Consider the following 26,079-nt stretch of genomic DNA (forward strand, 5'->3'; position numbering starts at 1 on the left):
ATCATTCTTGTATATATATTTAAGTATCGTGGAATTATTTTCATAAAGCCTTTAAATTTAGGTAAGCATTGAAATTTGAAGTCTCTATGTTAATTAATAATTGTAACCGAGGCAGCAATAGATCTTCTTGGCACCTAGAGGATCTATTTCTTTTTAGTAGGTAGTTAGTTCAATTGGTACTTCGAAGAACTCTACTGTAAGATCTCGCCCTACCGTGGCCCTTTTTTTCTTTCGCCCTTGTGGAAAAATTCAATATGAACATATCTAAGAGATAACAAGGCTAAACATGCTTGAACCTAAAAAGATTAACATCGCTAACTGCCACGATATCAATCATAAGTTATCTAAGTTAGTGGAAGTGTTTCTAATTTGAGAGTGTGTGACATTGTAGTTAATAAATTACGTAATCATTCCTCCTCCAAGAACTGTTTTATTCTTTTAAAGTGATTAAGCCGGTTATTAGTTAAGTAAGGCTAACAGCAGCAAATAGGACCGATATGTCTATCAAAGGCGATTCTCCTTCATCGACTAAGGCTAGCAGTAGTCCGAAGTCCACATATTCAATACAGTCGGATGATAAAGTAAATCTCGTAGACAGTGGTAACGTTGATGTAAGCACGGATAATCCACAGCAAGACAACAATAGACGTGACATTGTAGTCGTGACAAGAGTAGCTTCTGATGAGACATTAGAATCACAATCATCTACATCTTCTATGGGAGTTAGACCAGAATCGTCCCTCATTTATGAGGATGCTTCCAATCAATCCAGAGCCGAAGTGAATAATCGAGTGCATGCCCCAAGCATGAACAGCATTCACAAATACCATCCAGTACGATTACCCAAGAAAAACGAGGCAATCAATTCATATGAGAAAGTGCAAGATGCACGTACAGTTCAATCATCTACACAAGAAGATAAAATACTTGACGGTGACAGGAGTAATCCCCAAGCAACCCCGTCTTTGAATATCGCAGAATTCCCTACAGATAAGCTTCTTAAAATGTTGACAGCACTATTAACAAAAATTATTAAGTCTAATGATAGGACAGCGGCGACAAACCCTAGTTTGACGCAAGAGATTGAAAATGGGAGGTGTCTCACCCTAACTGACGATGAAAAGAAATATTTGAGCCCTGTCTTGGGGTTCAGAGGAAAGCACGTACCACAAATCGGTCTCGACCAGTATTTTCAGAGGATTCAAAAGTATTGCCCCACGACGAATGATGTATTTTTATCACTCCTTGTATACTTCGATAGAATATCCAAGAGATGCAATGATGCTACTACGACGCCCACACCTAATACTGTAAAACACAAGTCAACCTCAGATGAAAAATCCCCGAACAGAGCTAATAGAGGTGTCGACAAGATGTCCGAGTGTAACAGTAATGAAAATAATGAAAATAACGATTCAGGTGACGAAAATACAGATGTTCAAAAGGATTCAATGCCACATCCCCAAATGTTTGTGATGGATTCACATAACATTCACAGGTTGATCATAGCAGGTATTACAGTAAGTACGAAGTTTTTAAGTGATTTCTTCTACAGCAATTCTAGATACTCTAGAGTAGGAGGAATATCGTTACAAGAACTCAACCATTTAGAATTACAGTTCCTGGTTTTGTGCGATTTTGAACTACTGATATCAGTCAATGAATTGCAGAGATATGCAGACTTACTATACAGGTTCTGGAACAATGCAACAGCACAATCACAAGCTCTAGTAACGAGTGTGTAGACGTGTGTGTAGACGTGTGTGTAGACGTGTGTAATAGGCAAGTAGATATATTTACATACACAGTTTCTCTTAAGAGGTAATAATTATCTCAAGTGTTAACTTCCGCGTTACCAAAGATAAGCATAGGAGCTATCCAAGCAATTTCTTTTACTTTCTTTTGATTTTGTTTTAAACTTAGGATTTGAAGTACTGCATTGCCCAGAGATAGCATGTTTTTAGCAACACTTACTGGTGACCATTTTGCTCGCGTTCAAGTTATCACTGAAACGCGGGAATGCGTATCCTCCAACAAAAATAGCCAACAATAACAGCTGTTTTTAGTTCAAGCTTATCATATATTGACTGCATTTCGAGCAGTCATGTTTGGCTGCTAACTAAGATCTTGTTGGAAGTCTTATCATTTAATTTCATCAATTGTTACTTTTCATTACGAATACGATGAGAATAGAGGTCCCGGCATCGTTATGTGACGGAAAGAAAAATTCGATAAGGTCTTTTTTATTCACTCATCGCATTTTCAAGCACGTTCAGTCAGCGTAAGAAAAAAGTGTGTATTCGGACGTAGTCGTTCTTCTTACCAGGTACTCTGTAGTCCAAGTCGATATTTAAACAGCATTCAAAGTGTTTGTTACATTATTATTATCAGCTTCGAGGTGGAGTGTGTTCGAAAAACCCACCATATTATAGAAGGGTTAACAAATATGCCTCAAACGCGTGAAATTTCTGTGAACAACGCTGAAGAAATGAGATATGAGCTTAAAGACCTTGAGTCTCGAGTTCGCGATGCAAAGACTCCATCAACAAACGAATTCTATGAAGATGTAGAATCGCATGGAACAGAAGAATTGTTCGAGACTAAACTGTCAATTCTAAACAGAATTGCTGCCGGCTTAAGTGCTGAAACAAAAGGTATTGAACCAATTACTGATGAAGAAAAAACAGACGATTCTATTCTGAACGCTGCATCTATGTGGTTTTCGGCTAATATGGTATTGCCTGCCTACGCTATTGGTGCCCTGGGGCCCATGGTATTTGACCTAAATTTCGGCCAAAGTGTTTTGATTATAATTTTCTTCAACCTCTTGGGATTGATATCTGTTGCGTTCTTTTCTGTTTTTGGCGCAGAACTAGGGCTAAGACAGATGATATTGTCCAGATATCTGGTAGGTAATGTCGCAGCTAGAATCTTCTCTTTCATCAATTTTATTGCTTGTATAGGTTGGGGTATTGTCAATACTGTAGCAAGCTCGCAAGTACTAAATATGGTTAACCCTGGACACCAATGTCCTCTCTGGGCTGGTTGCCTAGTGATTATCGGTGCTACTGTGATCGTAACCTTTTTCGGTTACGGAGTCATTCATTCTTACGAGAAATGGGCATGGGTACCTAACTTTGCCGTCTTTTTGGTTATTATTGCTCGTCTCGCAAAGTCCAAAAAATTTGTCCTTGGTGAATGGACATCTGGTCCTACTACCGCTGGTAATGTGCTTTCCTTTGGTTCAACAATTTATGGATTTGCTGCAGGCTGGACGACATATGCCGCTGATTATACCGTTTACATGCCAAGGAAAACGAATAAATACAAAATCTTCTTCTCACTTGTAGTGGGTTTGGCAACACCATTATTCTTCACTATGATTCTCGGTGCTGCTGTGGCAATGGCAGCTATCGGTGACCCAGTCTGGAAGGCATACTACGATCAAAACTCCATTGGTGGTTTAACATTTGCTGTTCTCGTTCCTAATTCTGTCCATGGCTTCGGTCAGTTCTGTTGTGTGTTGTTATCTTTGTCCACTATAGCTAATAATGTTCCCAATATGTACACTATTGCTTTATCAGTGCAAGCTACCTGGGAACCTCTTGCAAAAGTACCAAGGGTGGTTTGGACTCTATTAGGCAATGCGGCTGCGCTGGGTATTGCCATTCCTGCCTGCTACTATTTTTCTACTTTCATGAATTACTTTATGGATTCAATCGGTTACTATTTGTCTATTTATATTGCCATCGCATGTTCAGAGCACTTCTTCTACAGACGTTCGTTCAATGCTTACAACGTTGATGACTGGGATAATTGGCAACGACTGCCTATTGGCATTGCGGGTACCTCTGCCTTAATTGTAGGAGCCTTCGGTGTTGCGTTGGGAATGTGCCAAACTTATTGGGTTGGTGAAATTGGACGTCTAATCGGTGATTACGGTGGTGATATTGGGTTTGAGTTAGGGTTAAGTTGGGCATTTATTGTTTACAATATTGCTAGACCTTTAGAGCTTAAATACTTTGGCCGTTGACTAGTTATTTGACGGTTTTCGCTAGTTTTAGTCTTAGTAGTTTAGCATAATTGGCACTTGTACAAATGAGATCATTTTTGAATAGTATCATATATTACTGACATTATCGTGACTCTGATTTCTACCTTCACAATTAAATTTCAGATAAGCGCATCACGTGACTGAAGTTCTAATAGTTACCCTTGATGTCAGTATATGCTTTATAGATCATTGTATTGTTTCCATTTAATGGATGTAAACTTTAAATTTGATATGGCAGAAACATAATCTGTGCAGATGCGATGAATGTAAAAAAAATTTTCTACTCAGGTGATTTCGTAATCCAGATAGATATATAGCACGTTAATCGATGTAGTTTGTTAGAGATGCATCGGCTAACTTCGAAGTGTAGACCATTTCAAAAAATAGCGATTGTAGGGCTGAACAAGATATAACTCAAACGCTAAACATGTCCGTTATTGATGCACAAGGTGTGAACCATGAGCTCAAAGATCTCGAATCTGGAGCTCATGACACGAAGACTTTTTCAGCTAACGTATACTATGAGGATGTAGAATCGCGCGGATCCAACGAGTTGGTTGATGATAAGCTAGAATCACAAGGAACACAAGATTTAGTTGAAACCCAACCGTCTTTCTTTAATAGAATTGCTGCTGCTTTGAATGCCGAGACAAACGGTATCGAACCAATCAAGGAGGAAGAGAAAACTGATAACTCTATACTTAATGCTGCTACAATATGGTTCTCAGCCAATATGGTTATCGTAGCATGCTCTGTAGGTGCATTGGGTCCCTTGATTTTCGGTCTAAATTTCGGTCAGAGTGTTCTGGTTATCATCTTTTTTAACATTTTAGGATTGATACCTGTTGCATTTTTCTCTATTTTTGGTGTAGAATTGGGGTTAAGGCAAATGATTCTTTCTAGATATCTGGCTGGTAACTTAACCGCAAGGTTTTTCTCACTTGTCAACATTATCTGTTGTATAGGATGGTGTGTTTTGAATATTGCTGTTTCCGCCCAATTGCTTAATATGGTGAACGAAGGCTCTGGTCATGTTTGCCCTATTTGGGCCGGTTGTTTGGTCATTGCTTGTGGTACTGCGTTTGTAACATTCTTCGGTTATGGAGTGGTGCATGCATATGAGAAATGGTCATGGATACCAAATTTTGCTGCCTTTTTAGTTATCATCGCTCAACTCTCGAGATCAGGGAAGTTTACAACGGGTGAATGGGTAGGAGGTGCGACTACCGCAGGTAATGTTTTATCTTTTGGTTCATCGGTTTTCGGATCAGCTGCGGGTTGGGCAACTTATGCAGCTGATTACACTGTTTATATGCCAAAGAACACGAGCAAGTCCAAAATTTTCTTTTCTGTGGTTGCTGGTCTAGCATTCCCCCTGTTTTTCACCATGATTCTAGGTGCTGCTTGTGGGATGGCCGCTGTTAATGACAAAACCTGGGCGGCATACTACGAAAAAAATTCTATGGGCGGTATTATATATGCTATTTTGGTTCCTAATTCTCTGCACGGATTCGGTCAATTTTGTTGTGTTCTTTTAGCACTTTCAACTGTTGCAAATAATGTTCCCGGAATGTATACTGTTGCTTTATCCGCCCAGGCTTTGTGGGAACCTTTGGCCAAAATACCGAGAGTGGTGTGGACACTCGCTGCCAACGCTGCAACGTTAGGTCTTTCCATTCCAGCCACCTATTACTTTGATGGTTTTATGCAGAACTTCATGGATTCCATCGGTTATTATCTGGCTATTTATATTGCCATCGCATGTTCAGAGCACTTCTTCTACAGACGTTCGTTCAGTGCTTACAATATTGATGACTGGGATAATTGGAACGGTCTACCTATTGGTATTGCGGGTATATCTGCTTTGGTTGTAGGAGCCTTCGGTGTTGCGTTGGGTATGTGCCAAACTTATTGGGTTGGCGAAATCAGTCGTTTGATTGGCGAGTATGGTGGTGATATTGGGTTTGAGTTGGCTGGAAGTTGGGCTTTCATTGTCTACAATATTGTAAGACCTTTAGAACTCAAATACTTTGGTCGCTAGCTAACCCTGATTGACTAAGACCGTTTCCATAGTCTCTAATAAGTAATATTATTGGTTTCAGTAGATAGGTTTCGGCATTTAATAGATAGCATGTAAGTCAACGAGAATGAAAAGAACGATTATAATAGGGTGTATATAAGTATAATAACATCAACTTTTTCCCCATCTTTTGAAAAGAAGAGATGTGTTAACTCCTCCAAATCCGAAGCTATTGCATAATGCATAATGCGGATTAGCTCCTTCTAAAGGTGTATCTCTTACGAAATGGAGCTTATTGGACTCGCTACTTTCCAGAGGTAGAACATTGTTCAAGTTTAACGTATGCGGTATCTTATCATCCCTTAAGGAACAAATCGTGAATACACTTTCTACAGCACCAGCTGCACCTAATAGATGACCAATTGCACCTTTATTACTTGATATGTACAAGGGCTTATCGTTGGACCTTCCTGGAAAAAGTGCAGAAATCACAGCCATGCACTCTGCTTTATCACCTAACAAGGTTGATGTGGCATGAGCATTGACGTAATCAATATCAGCAGGTTTCAATCGGGCCATTTCAAGAGCCATGTCTATTGCTCTTTTGGCACCATTTCCATCAGCAGGGGGGGAGGTGATGTGACAAGCATCACTGCTTAAACCATAACCCACTAGTTCACAGATTATTTTTGCATTTCTCTTTTGAGCATGTTCTAAGGATTCCATAACAATCATTCCGCATCCTTCGCCAAGTACGAATCCCGACCGTTGTGTATCAAACGGTCTGGAAATTCCGTCAGTGGTAATTGATTTCGCTCTGATGAAACCAGCTAGACTTAATGGATGTAAACTTGTTTCGCTTGCTCCAGCAACGCAGATATCTTGCATACCCAATCGGATAAAATTGAAAGCGTCGCCAATTGAATTATTGCCTGTGGCACATGCTGTAGAAACACTATGAGATAATCCTCGAAGGTTGAATTTTATGGAAACATTACCAGCTGCCATATTCGTAAGGATCTTGGGTACAAAATACGGGTTTATTCTTTTATTTTCATTATGAAATTGTAGGGAAGTCAGGTATATGTCCTGAATGGATCCTATGCCAGATCCTATGAGGCAACCAAAACGATCCAAATTACAAAGAGATGTATTAATGGTTACGTCGTTTGGATTCAACAGACCAGCATTATGAAGTGCTTCATATGTTGTACGTATTGCTAATTTGATAAAACTTGAGGTTCTTCTCTCATCTTGGCCAGTTAATAGCAATCTGTGGATGGCTGAATTTTGGTCATGATCTTCTGGGATCTTCCCTACTGTTATTGTTGACGGAATACTTTTCTCTTTAGGCTTATAATCCACTTCGTAATTGGATAAGGACGTGATTGGTGTGAGTCCATTTTTGGAAGAAAGTAGATTTTTCCATGACTCACTTAATGATCTTCCTAACGGTGTTACACACCCCAAACCTGTTACAACTACTCTTTTTGACATTATTTTTTTTTAATTAGCCAATTTGGGTACTTCCTATTCTGTTATTTTTTAACAGATGGCGTACAGACGATATTCAATCAATTGTTTCCTTTTTTTCACATTTTAGTTTTTCTAGCATGAAACAGAGTCAAAATAATAGCATACTGTTTGTTCAAAAAAATAGATCTATCTACATATTTATTTAATTGATAAAATTGTTTCTACAGAGGTGTTATTTTTAGCATCATTATTTCGTTTTCCGTGGCGAATATAGAATTGGATCTGCAAATTATTGGATATACTCCATGATTTTAAAGCGTTACCACTTCAGTAGATCATCCTTAGCGTATAAGTAATCATCAAAGATGAATTCAACTTCATCTGTTTCGGCATTATAGCCTCCGACTCTGATGGATTCGTGGTTCTTGACAATAATGTCACAGCCCTTCTCCTTTAAAAAGTCCAAATCGAAAGTAGTGGCAATACCAATGATCTTACAGCCAGCAGCCTTACCGGCCGCAATACCTGCCGGAGCGTCTTCAAATACTACTACCTTAGATTTGGAAGGATCTTGTTCGTTAATTGGATACCCTAGGCCATTTCTTCCCTTCAAGTATGGTTCTGGGTGAGGTTTACCTTGTTTAACATCGTTAGCAGTGATGAAATACTTCGGTCTCTTGATTCCTAGGTGTTCAAACCATTTTTGGGCCATATCGCGGGTACCAGAAGTGGCCACAGCCCATTTTTCTTTTGGTAGGGCGTTCAAAGCGTTACATAGCTTGACTGCCCCAGGAACTTCGATAGATTTTTCACCGTACTTAACCGGGATTTCACCTTCTAACTTGTTAACGTATTCTTCATTGGCAAAGTCAGGAGCAAACTTAGCAATAGCATCGTAAGTTCTCCAACCGTGCGAAATTTCGATTACGTGTTCGGCATCGAAATAAGGCTTGTCCTTACCAAAGTCCCTCCAGAATGCCGCAATAGCAGGTTGAGAGATAATAATTGTACCGTCGACGTCGAACAAAGCGGCGTTAACTTTCAAAGATAAAGGTTTAGTAGTCAATCCCATTCTGAATGATATTGCTTGTTCTTGAGTTTTGCTAATAACGTAATAAATAAACTAGCTTTTTGCTACTATTTTTCGAGAATTAATGAAATGCGAATCGTATCTTAAATCTTTATCAAGACTAATTATGATGTTCGAAATTATATGACTAACTTTTATATGTTTCTGAAGGATTGACTACATCAAAAGAAACGAGCATACAGAAAAAAGAAACGACTTAGCTTCTTATTATTCCACTATACGTCACGTGGAGGCCCGTTTAGGGGGGAGGGAAAGGTAGATTTTCCGAGTGTAGTTTTATTAAGCCTCCGAAAAGTCCTCAGTTTGCAGCTTACACAGAAACGCCGCGGATTGTGGGGCACAGATAATAATGCAGACGGAATACGTCAGAAAATTATTTTTCCCCTTCGTTTAAGACGATATGATATATGAGTGGGATAGGGACAAAAATGTCCGCTTCCCGTCCAAGGTGAGATGTGCATACTTTCTAGGAAGATCAAAAGCCAAAGCGCATCGATAGGGTCAAATACGTATGCTAAAGCGGTATCTAGAGTGTACAACTAAGAAGGAAGTATAATTAACTAGCTTTAGTAGGCATGAGATGGATGAAGGGTATTAATTATAAAACGTGATCTCTGTTTTTATCACTCTTCCTTTGCCTATTTACTAGAAAAAATGAATTCCTCAAGAGAAGAGAATAGCTTAAGTTTGCGTTCTCTTTGCCGGCGTTGATTATTTCAAGATTATATTAATGGTACGAAATAGTTTGTAAAAAATGGCTAGAGAACACCTGATCGAAATCGAATTTATTTATTACCCGGATCTTCCACCCACAGTGAAAAAGCCCAAATGCAGCAATAGCTGGTCGAAGGGCCCGATAATACTAAACGGAATAAAAGACATAAACAGCGACTGTTCATATGCGTAATTTAGGATACTTTGCTTTCATAAAGTTTAAAAGCTGTTTTGTTTACTAAACTGCGCTCCTTTCCAGTAGAGTTATTCTTTCAGCAAGTACAGGTAATTTACAAATGGCAGACTACTCTTCCCTTACTGTTGTTCAATTAAAGGATATATTGACCAAGAGAAACCTATCCGTAGGTGGGTTGAAGAATGAACTGGTGCAAAGGCTGATAAAGGACGATGAAGAATCAAACGGTAACAGCGGAGAGCTCACCCAGGATCAGAATCAAGAACGAGAATCAGAACCTTCTACTAATGAAAAGGCTGCCTCTCAGGACATTGCCGAAAATGACGTTCAGAATGAGTCTAAAGAAGAAACCGTCGCCAAAGAGGTTAACAAGGAGGTTCAAGAACCTTTTGACGGAACTTCTACTACTGTCCCGGAAACCAAGCAACCTGCTGCTGCCCCTGCTTTATCACCGGAAGAGGTCAAAGCCCAAGCATTGGATCTTTTAAGTAAGAAAATGCACCGTGCCAACAAGTTTGGTCAAGATGAAGCAGATATTGACTCCCTAAAAAGACAGATAAACCGTGTAGAAAAGTTTGGCGTTGATTTGAATAGTAAATTGGCAGAAGAACTAGGCCTTGTCACCAGGAAAAGGGAACCTGAAAGTAGCAATAGCAGTAAATTAAAGAATAGAAACAAAAACGCAAGCAACCGTTCTAGAGTGAGTAAAAACAGAAGAGGTAGTAACCGCTCTGGTTACAGAAGGTAGAAGTTATGCCATTTTGATGGAACTTTTCATCTCTCTTTTTGTGTGTGGCCCGCTCTTTCGAATGCATGACATTAGTAGACTAGAAAAATTGTTGCATATGTAAACATGTGTAGATTACTTTAATTAAATTTGTGTTTTTAAAGCTGAACTCATGAGGTCCACGGCATTTCATAAATTGGCTCTCAATCTTGTAACATATTGGTGCAAAAAGATAATCAAAAAAAACTTCTCTGAACATCTTTCTAAAAGTTTGAATGCTTTATAAAAAGATAATAAACTATAGTAAATATATCATGGTAATGCAGGGAGGATTGGTGCAAACGCACCTCTATTTATGTTCAAACAGCACTTAGTGGTTTGAGAACCTTAGAATTTTCAATTTGTAATGAAATTGCGCTTAACATCATCAATCCGTCACCGTCATAGGTATTTGGCGCCTCAATTGAAGTACGTGTGGTGTTTGTACTAATATCTACCGTTTTTGGAATTGCCACTCGAGACTTTCTTTCATTGGGGACGTTTGTGTGTTTCTTTGAAGAGTACACGCTCAAGGCTTCCGGTGTAGAGTTTGGTTTCGTCATAATAGACTGTTTATTAATGCAAACCAGAGGATATTGATCAAGTGTCATATGATAGATAATTTCGTTGATGGGCGCTAAGGATGCATCGAATCCATAATCTTTAACTAGAGACCCCAATACAAGATTCAGCACTCTTACTTGAATTTTTTTCTCTGGTAGATCAGCGAATAGGCGACGAGTAGCAGGCATAAATAGTCTTTGCGATAATATGGTCGAAAAATCTGTTGATGATAGCCTTTCAGTAAGGTATTGCTTTGTGGAAGGTGGTAAATGTGAAAAGCCGCTTTCTATTACAAAGGAGACGGAAGCACTTAAAGAGCTTTTGCCCAGGGTCTCTACGTTTGTATAAGACTCCAAACGATTCTCATCTTTGGAAATTTCCAAGCAAGTTCGTGAGTTTTGTATTTTCGACAGGATAAGTTTTCTTAGATTGTTGGATATCAGAACGTTGCTTTGGCACCCTGTTTTTTCTGTTAAAGTGGGCCTAATAAATTTGTCTCTTTGAATTTGTTCAGATAGTGGGATAGAGTTGCCCACAATATCAACGATTATTGATTTAGCGATAAAATCATAGTCTTGATCACTTTCTAGGATATGAGTCTCCATGTAAGGTTTCCGTAATGCTTCATCAACATTACCTGCATATGACGTAGGTGGTTCGTGAAGAAGAGACGCGTTTTTCTTGAGTAAAGAGCGAATGTGAGTTGTTACAGGCGGAAGAGTGCAACTATTTGGATGAGACGACAAATTTGATGATTTTATAGTATTAAGAGCAGGTAGGATGCGCGTAGTAGATTCTAATTTCACACAAGCTTCTTCGTCAGAGCTTGATACATTCGAAGCCGAACAAGAAGATCCCATATTGCTTGAACTAGGAGGAGACAAAGGTATTTTTTGAACTTTCCCAGAAGCAAGTTTTTTTTTCGAGTCCATTAATTTCTTCTTGGAACGTTTTCTGTTTCTTCTCACTGATTGAACAGCAGCAGTAACCAATTTTTCAAATTCGGCTGAAAAGGTGTCGGGATATTCAAACTCATTTCTAAGAATGGTGGCTATCTGTTTTATATTGTCGTCTTGCTCACTTGCTTTGTGCTGACTCAACCCGAAGGAATCGATGAGTTCTAGTCTTCTGCCAGAAAACTTTTTCCATTTCTTTTCATCACTAAAGTTCAACTGAGCCCTGATCTTATGTGTAGTACCATAGCCAGCATATTTTCCGGCTTTGTGACTTCCTTTCGAATGGACTTTCGAGCTCTCAGGATCAATAGTCATCTTTTATTCTTTGCTACGGCTTTCGAATCTTTTACCTGAGATTCTTTTCTGATCAAGATACGTGAGTATTTTGAAAGTTGTATGCGGTCAAAGAGATATGGAGAGCAAGAATTTAAAAGAGGAGGAGCATCTAAGTCGATTTGAGACTTCGATATAAATATATGCGGCAGTTAAAACATGAAGAGTACTTTTTTAACGGGCACATTATTTCTAGAGAAAGCTTTTCCTTCTAAACGCCCAGTAAAAAGGAAATTTAGAACAAAATGATTAATTTTGCCTCTCAGATTCATTATGAGGTGGCACTATTTTGTCACATTTTATATTTTTCATCCCGCGTTTGGCCTTCATAAGAAAAGTATGCAGAGGGGTGGGATGAGAATGCGACGGGAGGGGTGTGTTAAAATAAAAAATGCCTTTTGCTCTTCCGAAAAACGGCAAAAATTGCCGAATAGCTTAGTTTGCTCAACCGGAAGCTGTAAAAGTTTGTTACCCGTTTTCAGATACTTTATTATTTTGAATGATATCCAAGATGACTAAGAAAATGTTTTCCTTATTTAGTGGTGCCTTTTGCCTTGCACAGACCACACGGCACTAATCGAGGATGCTATGATTATGTTTGACTTAATCATTCACATACAAAGCTCGGGCAAATATGGCACTGGTCAATTTAGTCACCGATACAATAAGAAAGAGTCAGCACAACAGTGGAGATACATATTGACTCGTTTCTACGGCTTGAGAGAGAGTACTCTATAGTTAGAATTCTGACCAGAACAGGCAGATACTATTAAGATAACATAATACGAAGTTATGATAAATATAGATTTTTGAGTACGCATGTTTATATGTGAAAGTATACATTGAGACTATGAATATATATATATATATATATATAAAAAGTTGTCAGAGAGCACAGGCAGATCTAGTGATCTCTACTTGCCCTACTTTTTTACCCCATTTTCTTTGAACTGATCTTCAGTGACACCAGTACCCATGGCAGCAGTTGCGCTAACACCACCTTGAGCTAGCTTCAATAGTCCATCAATGTACTCTGCACCAGACCATTTTTGGTGCTTTAACACATCAACACCATCGTCCATTTCCCTCTGCTGAACGTTCTGGGCGTAGGCTTTCATCCCATCCTTTGCAAAATCACGAGAAAAGTTATGGACAGCCAAAGCATTAGTGTGTAGACCTGCCAATGTGATGAATTGCCAAATGTACCCTAGATCACCTAGTCTTTGTATGAAAGTATGTTGTTCATCAACAGACATTGCCTTTGGCCAGTTAAAAGATGGAGATAAGTTGTAAGCCAGCCATTGATCAGGGAATTTCTCTTTCACACCTTCAGCAAATTCCTTGGCTTGTTGAAAGTCCGGATAGTTAGATTCCATCCATACCAGATCGGCATATGGAGCGAATGCGCGAGCTCTCATGACGGAACATTGTGTTCCACCTCTGTAACGGTATAATCCTTCCCTTACACGTGGTAGATCCCAATCGAAGAAAATTTCGTGACCTAGAATTTCTTTAGCAAGTTTTTTGGCCTCTCTATGGGATGTTTCGGTTAATGGACCCACTTTGGAGGTAAAGTTCTTGACCAATTCATGCTTATTTGGTAAGGCAGATTTCTCAATCTCATCAATTACGGCCTCATGGAATAACTTGAGGCCGGCATCTCTACACCATTTCTGTTCAATATCAGCCAATTCTTGTCCTGAAGCACCACTCATGATCGCATCATTTAAAACTTCGGCAAATGGCTCAATTTTAGGGTTGGTGGCACCAACGATGAAGTAATGATCTCTCGTATCGATTGTCGAGCTAATCAAAGTAGCAGCTTCTGAATCAGTTCGAGCAACGACAACCAAGTCAGAATGCATGATATCGGCACACATTCTAATAGTCACCAACCTGTTGACATGTTCTTGAACTGGTATAACACATCTTCCTGCCATATGTCCACATTTTTTATTTGTGGATGTCTGATCTTCCATATGGATCCCTGCAGCACCACGCTCAATGAACATTTTGGTCAACTTAAACACTGCGGTTAAACCACCGTGGCCAGCGTCAGCATCAGCTACAATTGGTGTTAAATAGTCGATTGGTGCTCCCATTTCATCCAGTTCCTCTTGGGATTTAGCTTTTGAACGAGCTTCTAATTGTTTTCTGTCATGAAATAATTGAGCCTTGAATAAATGCTCTACTTTGTTTGGAACAGTGTCCATCGGATAATCAGCTAGATCTGGTCCTGGTTCATTTGAGGTAGACGCAGTTGAAGAACATTGCCAACCTGAAATATAGATGGTATCTAAATACTTCGCCATTTGAGAAATTTGAACAGGATCTAGGGCACCAAAAGTTTTAGAGACTGTACCTTCATTATGATGCTTTTCTAATACCTTGAACAATTTTCTGGACATAACTGAAGAAGGGTATTCAATTGGTGGGAAAGTTCCACGTCTAACAGCAATATCTTTGGGTGTGTAACTTCTTTTAGTCTTATTCCAGCGTGAGTCAGACCACCATTCTTCAATCTCGGCAGCATCTGCATCCAACTTTGCTTGCAAAGTTGCGAAATCGTTCCTTGTATTTCCAACGGGGATAGGCATTTTTCGTTGACTTCTTTGTTATGTTGTACTAAGAGTTTTCTCTTAACTGTTACGTATTTATATGTGTAAAGAAGAACAGCAAGAGGAAATTGATAATGGAAGAGGAATTATTATCACTTGGCTAGCAAAACTACTCCTTTATATAATAAAGGAACGTTTTGTGAATTCCGGTGTGCCTTCTTAAAGGGCGAGCTTCAGCTAGCTGCCATACTTTTCCCATTCATACCAGAATTGAGGCATATGCTAGCATGTAGTCCGGATTATGGATATTTCTTTCTGTAAAGGGTAGCGTTACATGACGTTAAGAGTTTGGTTTTTTTGTGGTGATTGGCTTCAATTTTGATCATTTTCGGATGAAATGAGAAATGGAAAAAGTAGATAAGCCGTCTCATCGGATGAATGGAAAAATCTGGGGCAAAAGGGAAGGCGCTCCCTCTCATCGGGCAAAAATGCAAAGTCCGGATTCAACATCCGGGTTAGTTTACTATGGCCATTTAGCGATGTGTTCGATCCCTCTCACTTTCTTAAATCCTAACTGACACATTGAAACATTATAACAAAATAATGCTGCAGACAACTTTTACAAGAACTATATATATCTATAATTTTTATGCGTAATCAATTTTCCCACTGAAACCATTTTCGGTAACTCATAACCTTACTATGCTCCACTGTATTCTTTATTCTTATTTATATTTTGTTGTAAAAAAAGATGAATAAAGAAAACGAAGAAAATGACTTCAAACAATTAATAGCAAGTTACTTTCAATACAATTGCGTAGTCATAAACAGGCTTATACTTCTGTATAAAGAACGAAAAGTTTCTACAAGAATAGGCAATACTATATTTGGAAGATCTGAGTAGCGAGGTTTTTACTACTTCAAATTGAAACATGTTCTGGAATCCGGTTTTTGCTTAATGTAATAATTATGATGTATAAAAAAAATACTAAAAGTTCTTCTGTTGTAGAGAAGCCAGAAATAAGCCGATTATGATTTTAAAAACCAACTCTGCTTTCTCTTGCGTTTACAGAGTCATTAATTCCATTACATCCTCAACCCTAACGCTTCAATTTCACTCAATTTAATGCTGATTCACATCATATTCTACCCATCTCATGTTCTACGTCGTCTTCTAACAGCTTTTAAAATAATACCTCGGTAATGAGTCTAAAACTGTAAACCACCGATAGACAGCAATTTTCAATTGCTCTTTCAAACACCGTAAAAAACAAAAGCAAGAAGTCTGCCAAATAGATTCACAGCTCATTCATTAACTTCCCTAAGCTGTCAGAGTATTCTGGAACTAGATTGTTGCAAAGAAGAACTTGATCCCTAAAAAATGTGCTGGATAAAAGCAAAATTTCGTTTCTCTCAAAGGGGCAGTGAAATGATAATGAGTTAAAAAAAGACAACTCTTGCTAAGTCATGGTTCAAGCTTATAAAATTTTATAAACATTTTATATCAGTTGCGCAAGTTTCATCGCACATGTCCATTTATATTTACATGTTCGAATAGTGACTTATTTTAAGTATAACTTTTACAATGAAGTTACCTAGCTTTCATTTTATTGTTACCCAGCATTGAAGTTCAGAAGGAGGAAAAAAACGACACCAGCAGGATTTGAACCAGCGCGGGCAGAGCCCAACAGATTTCAAGTCTGTCGCCTTAACCACTCGGCCATAGTGCCTATATACATGTGGTGTTTTATTCAAAAAATAACATAACTCAGTATGAAACAACCTTGTAATGAGACTAACAGATTCAGCAACATAAGGTAAGTGTTGATAATTAGTAGTTTAGTAAGTTGTAATAATTAAGAATAGTCGTTCCTTCTTAATCTATATAAGAGAGGTATATAAAACACACGCTGATTAGTTATATTAAACCAAAAGGTTCAGACATAAATCAGAGTGTTAATGATAAGAATTTGATGATAACTCATCTTCTTATATAATAAGTTCTGATCAATTAATAGATCTTTATCTCATTACTGCAGTAAATTCTATTATTAGAATTTTTCTACTTCAATTTATACGAAGACGTATAGTTGCAATAACTTAATCCAATTTATACGAATAGGTGTATAGTAGTAATCACTTATTCCAACATGCCCCCTTAAAGATATATTATTGTACTCCAACAGATATCTGCTATGTGTTTGGTTCTTAAGTAATTTTAATTATCAATAGTCCGTTGAGGCCAAAATATCCTGTGGTGTTATCTGATTGTTCAATACTTTAATAAATCTATCAAAATCAGATATTGAGACTGGTTTGGTAAGTAAATCTGCTATATTATCTTTACCTTTTATTTTTATTAGTTTTATAATCTTCTCTTTTATTTTCTCTTTAATTATTTCTGTTTTTATCCATGTGAACTTCTGTTTGGGTTGTAGATAGCTCCGATTTAAACCTTCGATAGCTGGTTTTGAATCAGTAAGCATTGTAAGTTCCTTATCTCCACCTTCTCCGAGTTCTGTTAAGGTTGCCTTCAGTGTTTCTGAGTCTGCATAGCCTTCATAGATAGCATGAAGTTCTGCTTCAGTTGAGGATACGCACTTGTTTGAGCTTTTATTAGAATAAACATTGAAGATATTTTTTCCATACCAAATTATAACACCAATTCTTGATTGTGCATCGTATTCTGTTCCAACTGATGCATCTGTGATAGTAGTGATTTTCTTATCTTTGTTAAGATCTCTATCATAGTGTATGCCTATATTCGTATGTTGTACCAAGTATTGTATGATTTTATAAATCATGTAGAACACCTGTTTATGAGGAAAGTTTACTAATCTAGCCACCTTTTTAACCGCAAATTCAACATCATATCTACATTTATACCTAACATAGTTAAGTTCACCTAATAGTTGCTGTAATTTCAACACGCCGTCTTTGTATTCCTTTTCGGTCATTTTTAATTCTCCGTTTTTAGGATCAATCTTGTATATTGATATGTGTGGAATTGACCTTTTTCTAACCTTATCCAATTCCTTTTTATATTTCTCACCCATTTTTTCTATAAATGATATTAACGTCAAATCAACCGTACCAAGTTTTTTGTTATAGATCAAATCCATTCCTAGAATATCTGTATCCAAAATACCATCTATTAAGGTACCAGTAATTTTCAATTCAAAGGTTTTTTTTAAATTGTTTATGAAATCATCTAGTCTTTGTTCATCACTTGCTGCAATCACACAGTCATCAACATAAACTGCGATCATGAGTTTTTTATCCTTGGATTGGTATAGTCCTGGAGTATAAGTATTATCTTTTAATCCAACACTATTTAGATATCGTCTAAGATGGTCGTTCCATTCTTTAGGACTCTGTTTGAGACCATATAGTGCTTTATCTAGTTTAACAACGCATCTTCTGTCATGAGGGTGTGGAATGTAAATGTCTTCTTCCAGTTTAGCATATAAGAACGCATGGTTAATATCTAGTGTTTTCATGAACATATTCCTATTGTTTGCAATCATCAGAAATATTTTAATGTGGTTATGGTTTAGGGATTCTGTTCCAATAACGTTATACGTGTCTGGTGTCTGGATATCACCTCTACAAACAATTCTTGCTTTATAGATACCATTTCTCTTCTTTGAGAATATTGTATTTGTCGGAATTATTAAATTACTGGGAACATCAGATCTGTTGTATTTGACGTTGATGTCAAATACTTTCATATCCTTGAGATTCTGTAATTCTTTCCTGTATGCCTCTTTATAAGCATGTTTTTCTTTGAGATCAGCATTTCCTGAAATAGCTTCATTGTAGTATATGGTTTTAATTCTCGGTGCAGAACTTGTTTCTGTGTTATCCGGAAGTAATTTAATTATATTCTTTCTCTGACGCTTATTGTCTCTTTCAACCATGTCATGAAACGAGGTCCTGTTTTCAACAGGCCGCTTTCTTTTCTTATTCAAAGAATTAAACGTTTTATTCAGGAATCCAGCTTTGTTTATTGCTGGTTTTTCTGACTCAATTGTTTCATCTGTTATTATTGATGATTTTAGTGTAGCATTCGATTTTTCCGCTTCGCTATTTTCCATCACTTGTACTAACTCTTCATTATTACCTTCCGATGAGATACTTGTATCAGAGTTATTTTTGTTTTCTACCTTGTTTGATTCAACATATGTTTGGTCAGTATTGTCCATAACATTTATAACCAGGGGCAGGTGATGACTTTCTTCGTGAGTAGAATAGTCATCATTTTGAACATCATTGTCCTTTAATGATGTAACATTTGATTCAGTTTGAACATCTACGTATTGAGAGGTGTCATAACTTGAGGTTTTTGAATCTAAATCTTGTTCAAGTAATACTTCTGGATCAACAATGTTTTCGAATAATTCTTGTTGTGATTGTAAGATATTATCATCTGTTACATTGTCCTTATTACTTGCAACTGTAACTGATTCATTAGTAGGATCATGTGAAATATAATCGCTCTCATCTTCTGATGATTCCTTGTAATTTATTTCCTTTCCACTGATCTTCCTATGCGTTCTACTAGCAATATTATCATCATTGTTGATGTTTATGCTGTTCTGGCTTCCAACAAGGTTCTCTTGTAGTGCCGTGGGGACTCTATAAACATTTTCATCGAGAATATCCTCATCAGTATTACTTGATTTATTAATTTCGTTTCGATCGCTTTCAGTAGTGATCTTTTCTTTTGAGTGAAGATCTGAATCTATATCCATGTTTTTCACATGATTGTATTTGTCTTCTTCCTCTTCTTCTATGTTAGCAAAGACGTAGTCTAAATTACCTTCTAGATTATCACTAGGAGATGGGTACTTAGCATTTAATTCAATCTGAGCTAATTCTTCTGTGGTGAACAAGTCTGTAAGTAGTGTAACTTGTTTATGGTCATCTTCGTAATTTTCCAATGCATCATATAACCTGGAAACAGCATCTGAGTTTTCTGCTTCATTGATGGAATCTGATCTACTTTGATCATCTGGGTATATGTTCTGTGTGTTCCTTAATATTGGATCCACTGCATAGTCTGGAATTGTGTAATTATCTGAAGTGAGAATTTTTTTAATAGATGGTACAAAAAATTTGTATCCGTGACTATTAGGATCTTTGCATAATATTATAGCACGAAGTCCTGATGGTTTTAGTTTATTGTGATTATGATTCCAAATTATTCCTTGTTCTCCGAAGGGTAAAAAGGACATGAATCTCACTTTCACAGGTTGACTAGAGATTGCCTGTAGTGGCAGTTGACCTGTGGCTTTGTTTTCTAAACAATTGCGTACATTGGTAGCAGATGTCACTGCGTATTCCCAAAATTTAATACGTAATTTACTATGTTTTAACAATGTTGTTGCATCAGTAACGATAGTTCTGATGTATCTCTCTGCTCTTCCATTGGCAGCATGATCTTGTGTAGCAGAAAAAATATGATGAATTCCTTTTGAAACAAAATATTTTGCTATCTGATCATTTGTAAATTCAGTTCCTTGATCTGAATTGATTTCTCTGACCTTTCTGTCAAATTGAGTTTCCACATACTGAATATTTTTCTTGATCTGAGCCAAAATAGTTTCAGCATTTTTGTTAAAATGTGTGGAGGTGATACAATATCTTGTATTGTTATCAACCATAATAAGCATGTATCTTTTCGTATCCGAGTTCGAATTTGATACTGGACCAAAGATATCCATGCACCACGATGAACCTGGTTCATGATCGATACTGTGTTCGTTCATAGATCCTTTATAATGGTTCCTTCTCGTGGCTTTTGAAACTTTACAAGTTTCACACCAAAATTCATTTGGTTCTTTTATTAAGTCAAGATTTTCTTCATAATGACTATGTTTAATTGAGTTTTCAATTTGTTGAACTCCTGTATGTCCCATTCTTTTATGAGCATCTTTTAAGTTTATAATTTTGGGCTTCAGTCTAATTTTGTTAGAAGAAGTTGGTTGTATTGCATTGATTTTGGAATCATATGCTGAGTGATCAATTAAGTCATCCATTTTTACGTGAATAATTCCATTTTTAACATGAGTTTTTATGTTCATATCCTTGTTTTCCAAGGTAGAATAGTTCTTGCTTAACACCAGATCGGTTTCTCTAGCTAACTCATAACCACTTATAATAGTAGTTTCTTCTTCAGGAACATAATGAGTTAATAAGTAATCATCATTTGTGTTACATTTAATTTTAATGTATCCTGATCCTTTAACGGAAACTGCATTGTTTTTCCCAATACCAAAGAACTTTACCTTTTCTTTGTTGTCTTCATAATCAAACAATATATTTTTATTGTTCGTGATATTGACACCTGAACCAGTATCAATAATGACTAGATTTTTGTTTGAACCCTTTTTGTTCTTCTTCTTCTGTTTTTTCAAAAGTTCTGACTGGTTTCGTGCCTGTTTTAATATATTCTTTTTGGGTTGAACCTTGTGAATAATAACCTTTTGAGTAGCTGGGCGTTGAATGCCTAAGTTCTCTGTTTAATTTCTTTCTACAGTTAACTGAGCTGTGGAATTCCGATTTACAGTACTTACAATTTCTTTCTGAATAGTAAGAGTCATTTGAACTCAAGTCCATTACTGTTTCAATTACAATATTGATTAAAATTTCTTCAATTCTCTCATTTTTACCAATTGAGTATATATGTAAACGTTGTTTAACCGGATTTTTCAAAGATTCATGTAAGGTTCCAAGGATTGCCTCTTCTAAAATGTATGTAAGATTTGAACAATTTTGACAACATTTTGAAAGGATCCATTTTTCCATTAATACTAACTTTTGAAGTTCATTCATTAACAAATCAGTATTCTTACAAGTTGTATCCACCAACACTTTTTTCCAAGCCTTTTGTCTTATTTCTCTACCATAAAGGCTTATGTATTTTTTCTTCAAGTCACGGATGATTCTAAAGATATCACTTGTGTTAATGTTCATTATATCAGGACTTTCATTTAAACCTTCTTTGATAACCTTACATAAGATTTCATTTTCACGAGAATCGATGTTTTTAATTTGTTGATCAAAAATGTCATCAAATTCGTACTTCTCAATGAATTGTTGAAAGCTGTTCAAGAAAACAGGAATATTTTCGATTTTAGTCATCTTATGCTTAAATACCCAATCCTTAGGGTAAAATCTCCTATTTCTTGAGGTCAGAGTATCGAATAAATAATATGTCCCAGTTGAATCATTTCTTTCATGTAACCTTTTAACATCTTTATCGAAATCAATCGATTCTAACTTTCTTTTTAATCCAAGAATTACATTACTAGTTTTTTCAATTTTTTCATCGATTTCCATTAACTGATCGAGATTTGAAATATCGTCATCCTGTTTAACCTCATTTGTAATCTTATTCTTTTTAACGGTTAATTTGTTTAAAAATATTTCATACGTTTCTAAATCAATTAAGGCTTGCTTCCTCTGTTTGTCATCAATAGAAGTATCGATAATAAAATTTTTAATTTCTTTAGTAGTATCTTGAATATTGACTCTTGATTGAACCTGCGTAGAAATGTTGTCGTCAGTAACATTTCTTGTTTCATCCCTCACTGGGGTCGCCATGTTGATAATTAGTAGTTTAGTAAGTTGTAATAATTAAGAATAGTCGTTCCTTCTTAATCTATATAAGAGAGGTATATAAAACACACGCTGATTAGTTATATTAAACCAAAAGGTTCAGACATAAATCAGAGTGTTAATGATAAGAATTTGATGATAACTCATCTTCTTATATAATAAGTTCTGATCAATTAATAGATCTTTATCTCATTACTGCAGTAAATTCTATTATTAGAATTTTTCTACTTCAATTTATACGAAGACGTATAGTTGCAATAACTTAATCCAATTTATACGAATAGGTGTATAGTAGTAATCACTTATTCCAACAGTAAGGCTCTGCCTTTCTAGTGTTGATAATTAGTTGTTTAGTAAGTTGTACTAATTAAGGATGAATCTGTTGGAATAAGTGATTACTACTATACATTTATTAATATAAGTTGTTGTAGTTGATGACGGAACATTCTTTAACATGGTACTAGTTTAATTAGAGTAGGTGAATTTTAATAATAGAATTTCCTGCATTAGTAAGATAAAGATCTATTAATTGTCCAGACCTTTGTAGATAAGAAGATGGGTTGTAACCAAAATCTTATTATCAATGCTCCGAGTTAGGTCTGGACCATTAGGTTAATATTGTTGTAATATAAATCAACTATCATGTTGGAATAAGTGAGTACCACTATACATTTATTCATATAAATTGTTGTAGTTGATGACGAACATTCTTTAACATGATACTAATGATGTTGAGTAAATTAATACTAACATTCTTATGGTGATACCAATTTAAATGGAGTAGGGAAATTCTAATTATAGAATTTCCTGCACTAATAAGATAAAGATCTATTAATTGTCCAGAACTTAGTATATAAGAAGATGAGTTAACACTAAATTCTTATCATCAACACTCTGATTTATGTCTGAACCATTCGGTTTAATACAACCAATCAGCGTGTGTTTTATATACCTCTCTTATATAGATTAAGAAGGAACGACTATTCTTAATTATTAAAACTTACTAAACTACTAATTATCAACATATCATCTACTAACTAGTATTTTCGTTACTAGTATATTATCATATACGGTGTCAGAAGATGACGCAAATGATGAGATATAGTCATCTAAATTAGTGGAAGCTGAAACGCAAGGATTGATAATGTAATAGGATAAATGAATAACAACATATAAAACGATGATAATAATGTTTATAGAATTGTGTAGAATTGCAGATTCCCTTTTATGGATTCCTAAATCCCTGAGGAGAACTTCTAGTATATCTACATACCTAATATTATTGCCTTAGTAATTGCCCATATTAGACGTGGACATACCGCCAGAATACAACCAGTGTGACGCATCGCCGTAAGCCCAGTACATAGTATTCTTATGATGGACACTGTTTACCTGCTTGTAGTCATCGCGTCCCTTATAAGTGCACTGATGGTGAGAATAACCACCAGCATGGTTGATCCCACTGCGTGTGGTAGAAGTACCTATGGCATTAGTAGCTTTACATCTATTTACACAGACGTCCGTAAAAGCATTGCACACTGTCTGTCCCTGATATGAACTGCTCTGGAAGTTTATAACCATGTTAGTGCCCCGTTTCATGAGCCAATCAGCGTCGCCAGTCGTACCAGCTGGACTAAGAACGCCGTTAATCTCGGGATTGGCACTCCCAATCTCGCCAACAATATTGCTCCTCACTATAGTTTGATCGGATCCAGCTTGAGCGATCGGCATATAATCGTCGTCCCAGTTCTCCCTGAAAACTAGGTAGTCGAATTGAGTGAGACTGAAGCTATTAGTGTCGCAGCACTCGTCGATCAATGTCTGATTATAGTCACCTAGCTCAGTCATAGAAACGTTAACGTTAACACTAGCTACTCCGGGCGCGTACCCAACTACACTTGTTAAGTTGGTTTTGTTCTGCAGACAGTCAAAGAACTTAGGCAACCCTAACGATTCAATTGTCACGGGTCCGAGGTGATCAGTGACGTTTGGCGCTTCTAATATCATTTCAGCATAATCCCTCTTATTGACTTCACTATCACAAGAGTCTGCAGCAGCATAATGAGTGAACACGAATACTAATATGGGTGAAAAAATGTGGAAACTAATTATATCATCAAACTCCACTATTATCTCATCTACATACCTGATATTATTGCCTTATTAAAAAATGGAATCCCAACAATTAAATCAGAATCCACACTTATCTCAAATATAACCAATCAGGGTGTGTTTTTGAGAAGTGGGTGAATTTTTAGATGATTGTTGGGATTCCATTATTGATAAAGGCAATAATATTAGGTATGTAGATATACTAGAAGTTATCCTCGAGGATATAGGAATCCAATAACTGGAACTCGTAATTCTACATAATTCTATAAACATTATTATCATCGTTTTATATGTTGTTATTCATTTATCCTATTACATTATCAATCCTTGCATTTCAGCTTCCACTGATTTCGATGACCGCTTCTCATAACTTATGTCATCTTCTAACACCGTATATGATAATGTACTAGTAGTATGACTACTAGTTGATAGACGATAGTTGATTTTCATTCCAATAGTTTTATATATAACTTGAGAAAGAATGACTTATTCTTAATTAATAAAGATCACTAAACCAAATTATCAACAGCTACCCAAACTTATAAATACCTGAACAATTAGTTAAGAACCGAAATTTCACTCTTTACCATTTAATATTATCCAGATCTGTTGAAATGGTGACCTATTATTCTTTATGATTAATCAATTAGTGATCAAATGAATTAATCAGACATAGAACGTCATTGATGTTTCAGGACAGAATGACTAAGTAACAATATGGGCGCAATAAAGTTAAAGATCAATAAGTTGGAATATTAACTCGCCGTTAACGTATATAAAAATATGAGTCGTTACACGAAAACTATGGTGAATAGCCTCATAATTATTATATAGATTGTGTTTAATATGACCAATCGGCCTGTGCTTTATATAACTCACTTATATGTATAAGATCTGCTTTTATTCTTAATTAATACTAGAGCTTAAATACTATTTATCAACAAGATTTAATATAATATAAAGAATAAGTAACATTCTGCAAATCAAGTTGGTAATCCATTTGGACAACAAGTTACTTCCCTAATATCTTGTATTTAGATTATAAAGATACCCTGGTATTACGAGCCCTTAATACAAAATGTAGAGTTGTCATGGTAAAAACTGGATAGCATACATTAATAGTAGCAACTATGTCGCTGATGAAACATTAGCAATTATACGAAGGTTAATCGCTATCTATAGCTAAATGAACGAAGACACACTGCCGAAAGCAGTCCTATCAGTCATATGAATAGTAGTATTTTAAGGAATTAAAATGCAAGATTGGATACATAAAAATAGAGGAAAAAGGTTGAATTTAGATCTGAAGTTCCTTTAATACTTAGATAAGGAATTTCGCTACGTGACAGAAGTCTGAAAATCTGAACATTAAATTTTAAGGAAACTACTTAAATACAGAATTTTTCTGGACATCTATTTAGAGTTTTAGTTCCAAAAGATGCTACTATCTGTATAGGCTGAAATAGGCCACTGATTATTGTTTGAGTAGAATACTATAGCAACATGTTCAATGATACACTGTGTACTCAGGTACACATTTTTATATGCTCATGTTTGAACAAGATTCCCTTATCGTCTTTTGACTAATATTCTTGTCACTAGTGTATCATATACGGT

General features: G+C 36.3%; 9 protein-coding genes and 1 non-coding gene across 10 annotated transcripts; 4 read left to right on the forward strand and 6 right to left on the reverse strand.

The window, feature by feature from the left end:
• Positions 1-497: 497 nt before the first annotated feature.
• Positions 498-1,745, forward strand: PCL6 (Pcl6p; the record flags this gene model as incomplete). Its single annotated transcript, XM_056221900.1, has 1 exon — positions 498-1,745. One exon carries the CDS (start codon positions 498-500, stop codon positions 1,743-1,745), a length of 1,248 nt encoding a protein of 415 aa, XP_056081645.1.
• Positions 1,746-2,446: 701 nt separating this feature from the next.
• Positions 2,447-4,033, forward strand: FCY21 (purine-cytosine permease; the record flags this gene model as incomplete). The annotated part of the gene is made up of 1 exon (XM_056221901.1): positions 2,447-4,033. One exon carries the CDS (start codon positions 2,447-2,449, stop codon positions 4,031-4,033), a length of 1,587 nt encoding a protein of 528 aa, XP_056081646.1.
• A 448-nt stretch (positions 4,034-4,481) lies between these two features.
• SMKI05G1420 (purine-cytosine permease) lies at positions 4,482-6,095 on the forward strand (the record flags this gene model as incomplete). Its single annotated transcript, XM_056221902.1, has 1 exon — positions 4,482-6,095. The coding sequence occupies one exon, from the start codon at positions 4,482-4,484 to the stop codon at positions 6,093-6,095; it is 1,614 nt and encodes a 537-aa protein (XP_056081647.1).
• Positions 6,096-6,245: 150 nt separating this feature from the next.
• CEM1 (fatty acid synthase CEM1) lies at positions 6,246-7,571 on the reverse strand (the record flags this gene model as incomplete). The annotated part of the gene is made up of 1 exon (XM_056221903.1): positions 6,246-7,571. The coding sequence occupies one exon, from the start codon at positions 7,569-7,571 to the stop codon at positions 6,246-6,248; it is 1,326 nt and encodes a 441-aa protein (XP_056081648.1).
• Positions 7,572-7,869: 298 nt separating this feature from the next.
• Positions 7,870-8,622, reverse strand: GPP2 (glycerol-1-phosphatase HOR2; the record flags this gene model as incomplete). The annotated part of the gene is made up of 1 exon (XM_056221904.1): positions 7,870-8,622. One exon carries the CDS (start codon positions 8,620-8,622, stop codon positions 7,870-7,872), a length of 753 nt encoding a protein of 250 aa, XP_056081649.1.
• Positions 8,623-9,650: 1,028 nt separating this feature from the next.
• On the forward strand, positions 9,651-10,298 carry THO1 (Tho1p; the record flags this gene model as incomplete). The annotated part of the gene is made up of 1 exon (XM_056221905.1): positions 9,651-10,298. One exon carries the CDS (start codon positions 9,651-9,653, stop codon positions 10,296-10,298), a length of 648 nt encoding a protein of 215 aa, XP_056081650.1.
• Positions 10,299-10,636: 338 nt separating this feature from the next.
• VHR2 (Vhr2p) lies at positions 10,637-12,151 on the reverse strand (the record flags this gene model as incomplete). The annotated part of the gene is made up of 1 exon (XM_056221906.1): positions 10,637-12,151. The coding sequence occupies one exon, from the start codon at positions 12,149-12,151 to the stop codon at positions 10,637-10,639; it is 1,515 nt and encodes a 504-aa protein (XP_056081651.1).
• Positions 12,152-13,092: 941 nt separating this feature from the next.
• Positions 13,093-14,766, reverse strand: ICL1 (isocitrate lyase 1; the record flags this gene model as incomplete). The annotated part of the gene is made up of 1 exon (XM_056221907.1): positions 13,093-14,766. One exon carries the CDS (start codon positions 14,764-14,766, stop codon positions 13,093-13,095), a length of 1,674 nt encoding a protein of 557 aa, XP_056081652.1.
• A 1,609-nt stretch (positions 14,767-16,375) lies between these two features.
• On the reverse strand, positions 16,376-16,457 carry Smki_5.trna10S. The gene has a single exon. It is a non-coding gene; the product is annotated as a tRNA-Ser (tRNA).
• Positions 16,458-23,637: 7,180 nt separating this feature from the next.
• Positions 23,638-24,357, reverse strand: SMKI05G1490 (uncharacterized protein; the record flags this gene model as incomplete). The annotated part of the gene is made up of 1 exon (XM_056221909.1): positions 23,638-24,357. One exon carries the CDS (start codon positions 24,355-24,357, stop codon positions 23,638-23,640), a length of 720 nt encoding a protein of 239 aa, XP_056081653.1.
• Positions 24,358-26,079: the final 1,722 nt, after the last annotated feature.

This window comes from Saccharomyces mikatae, assembly GCF_947241705.1.
Source record: "Saccharomyces mikatae IFO 1815 strain IFO1815 genome assembly, chromosome: 5".
Lineage (NCBI taxonomy): Eukaryota > Fungi > Ascomycota > Saccharomycetes > Saccharomycetales > Saccharomycetaceae > Saccharomyces > Saccharomyces mikatae.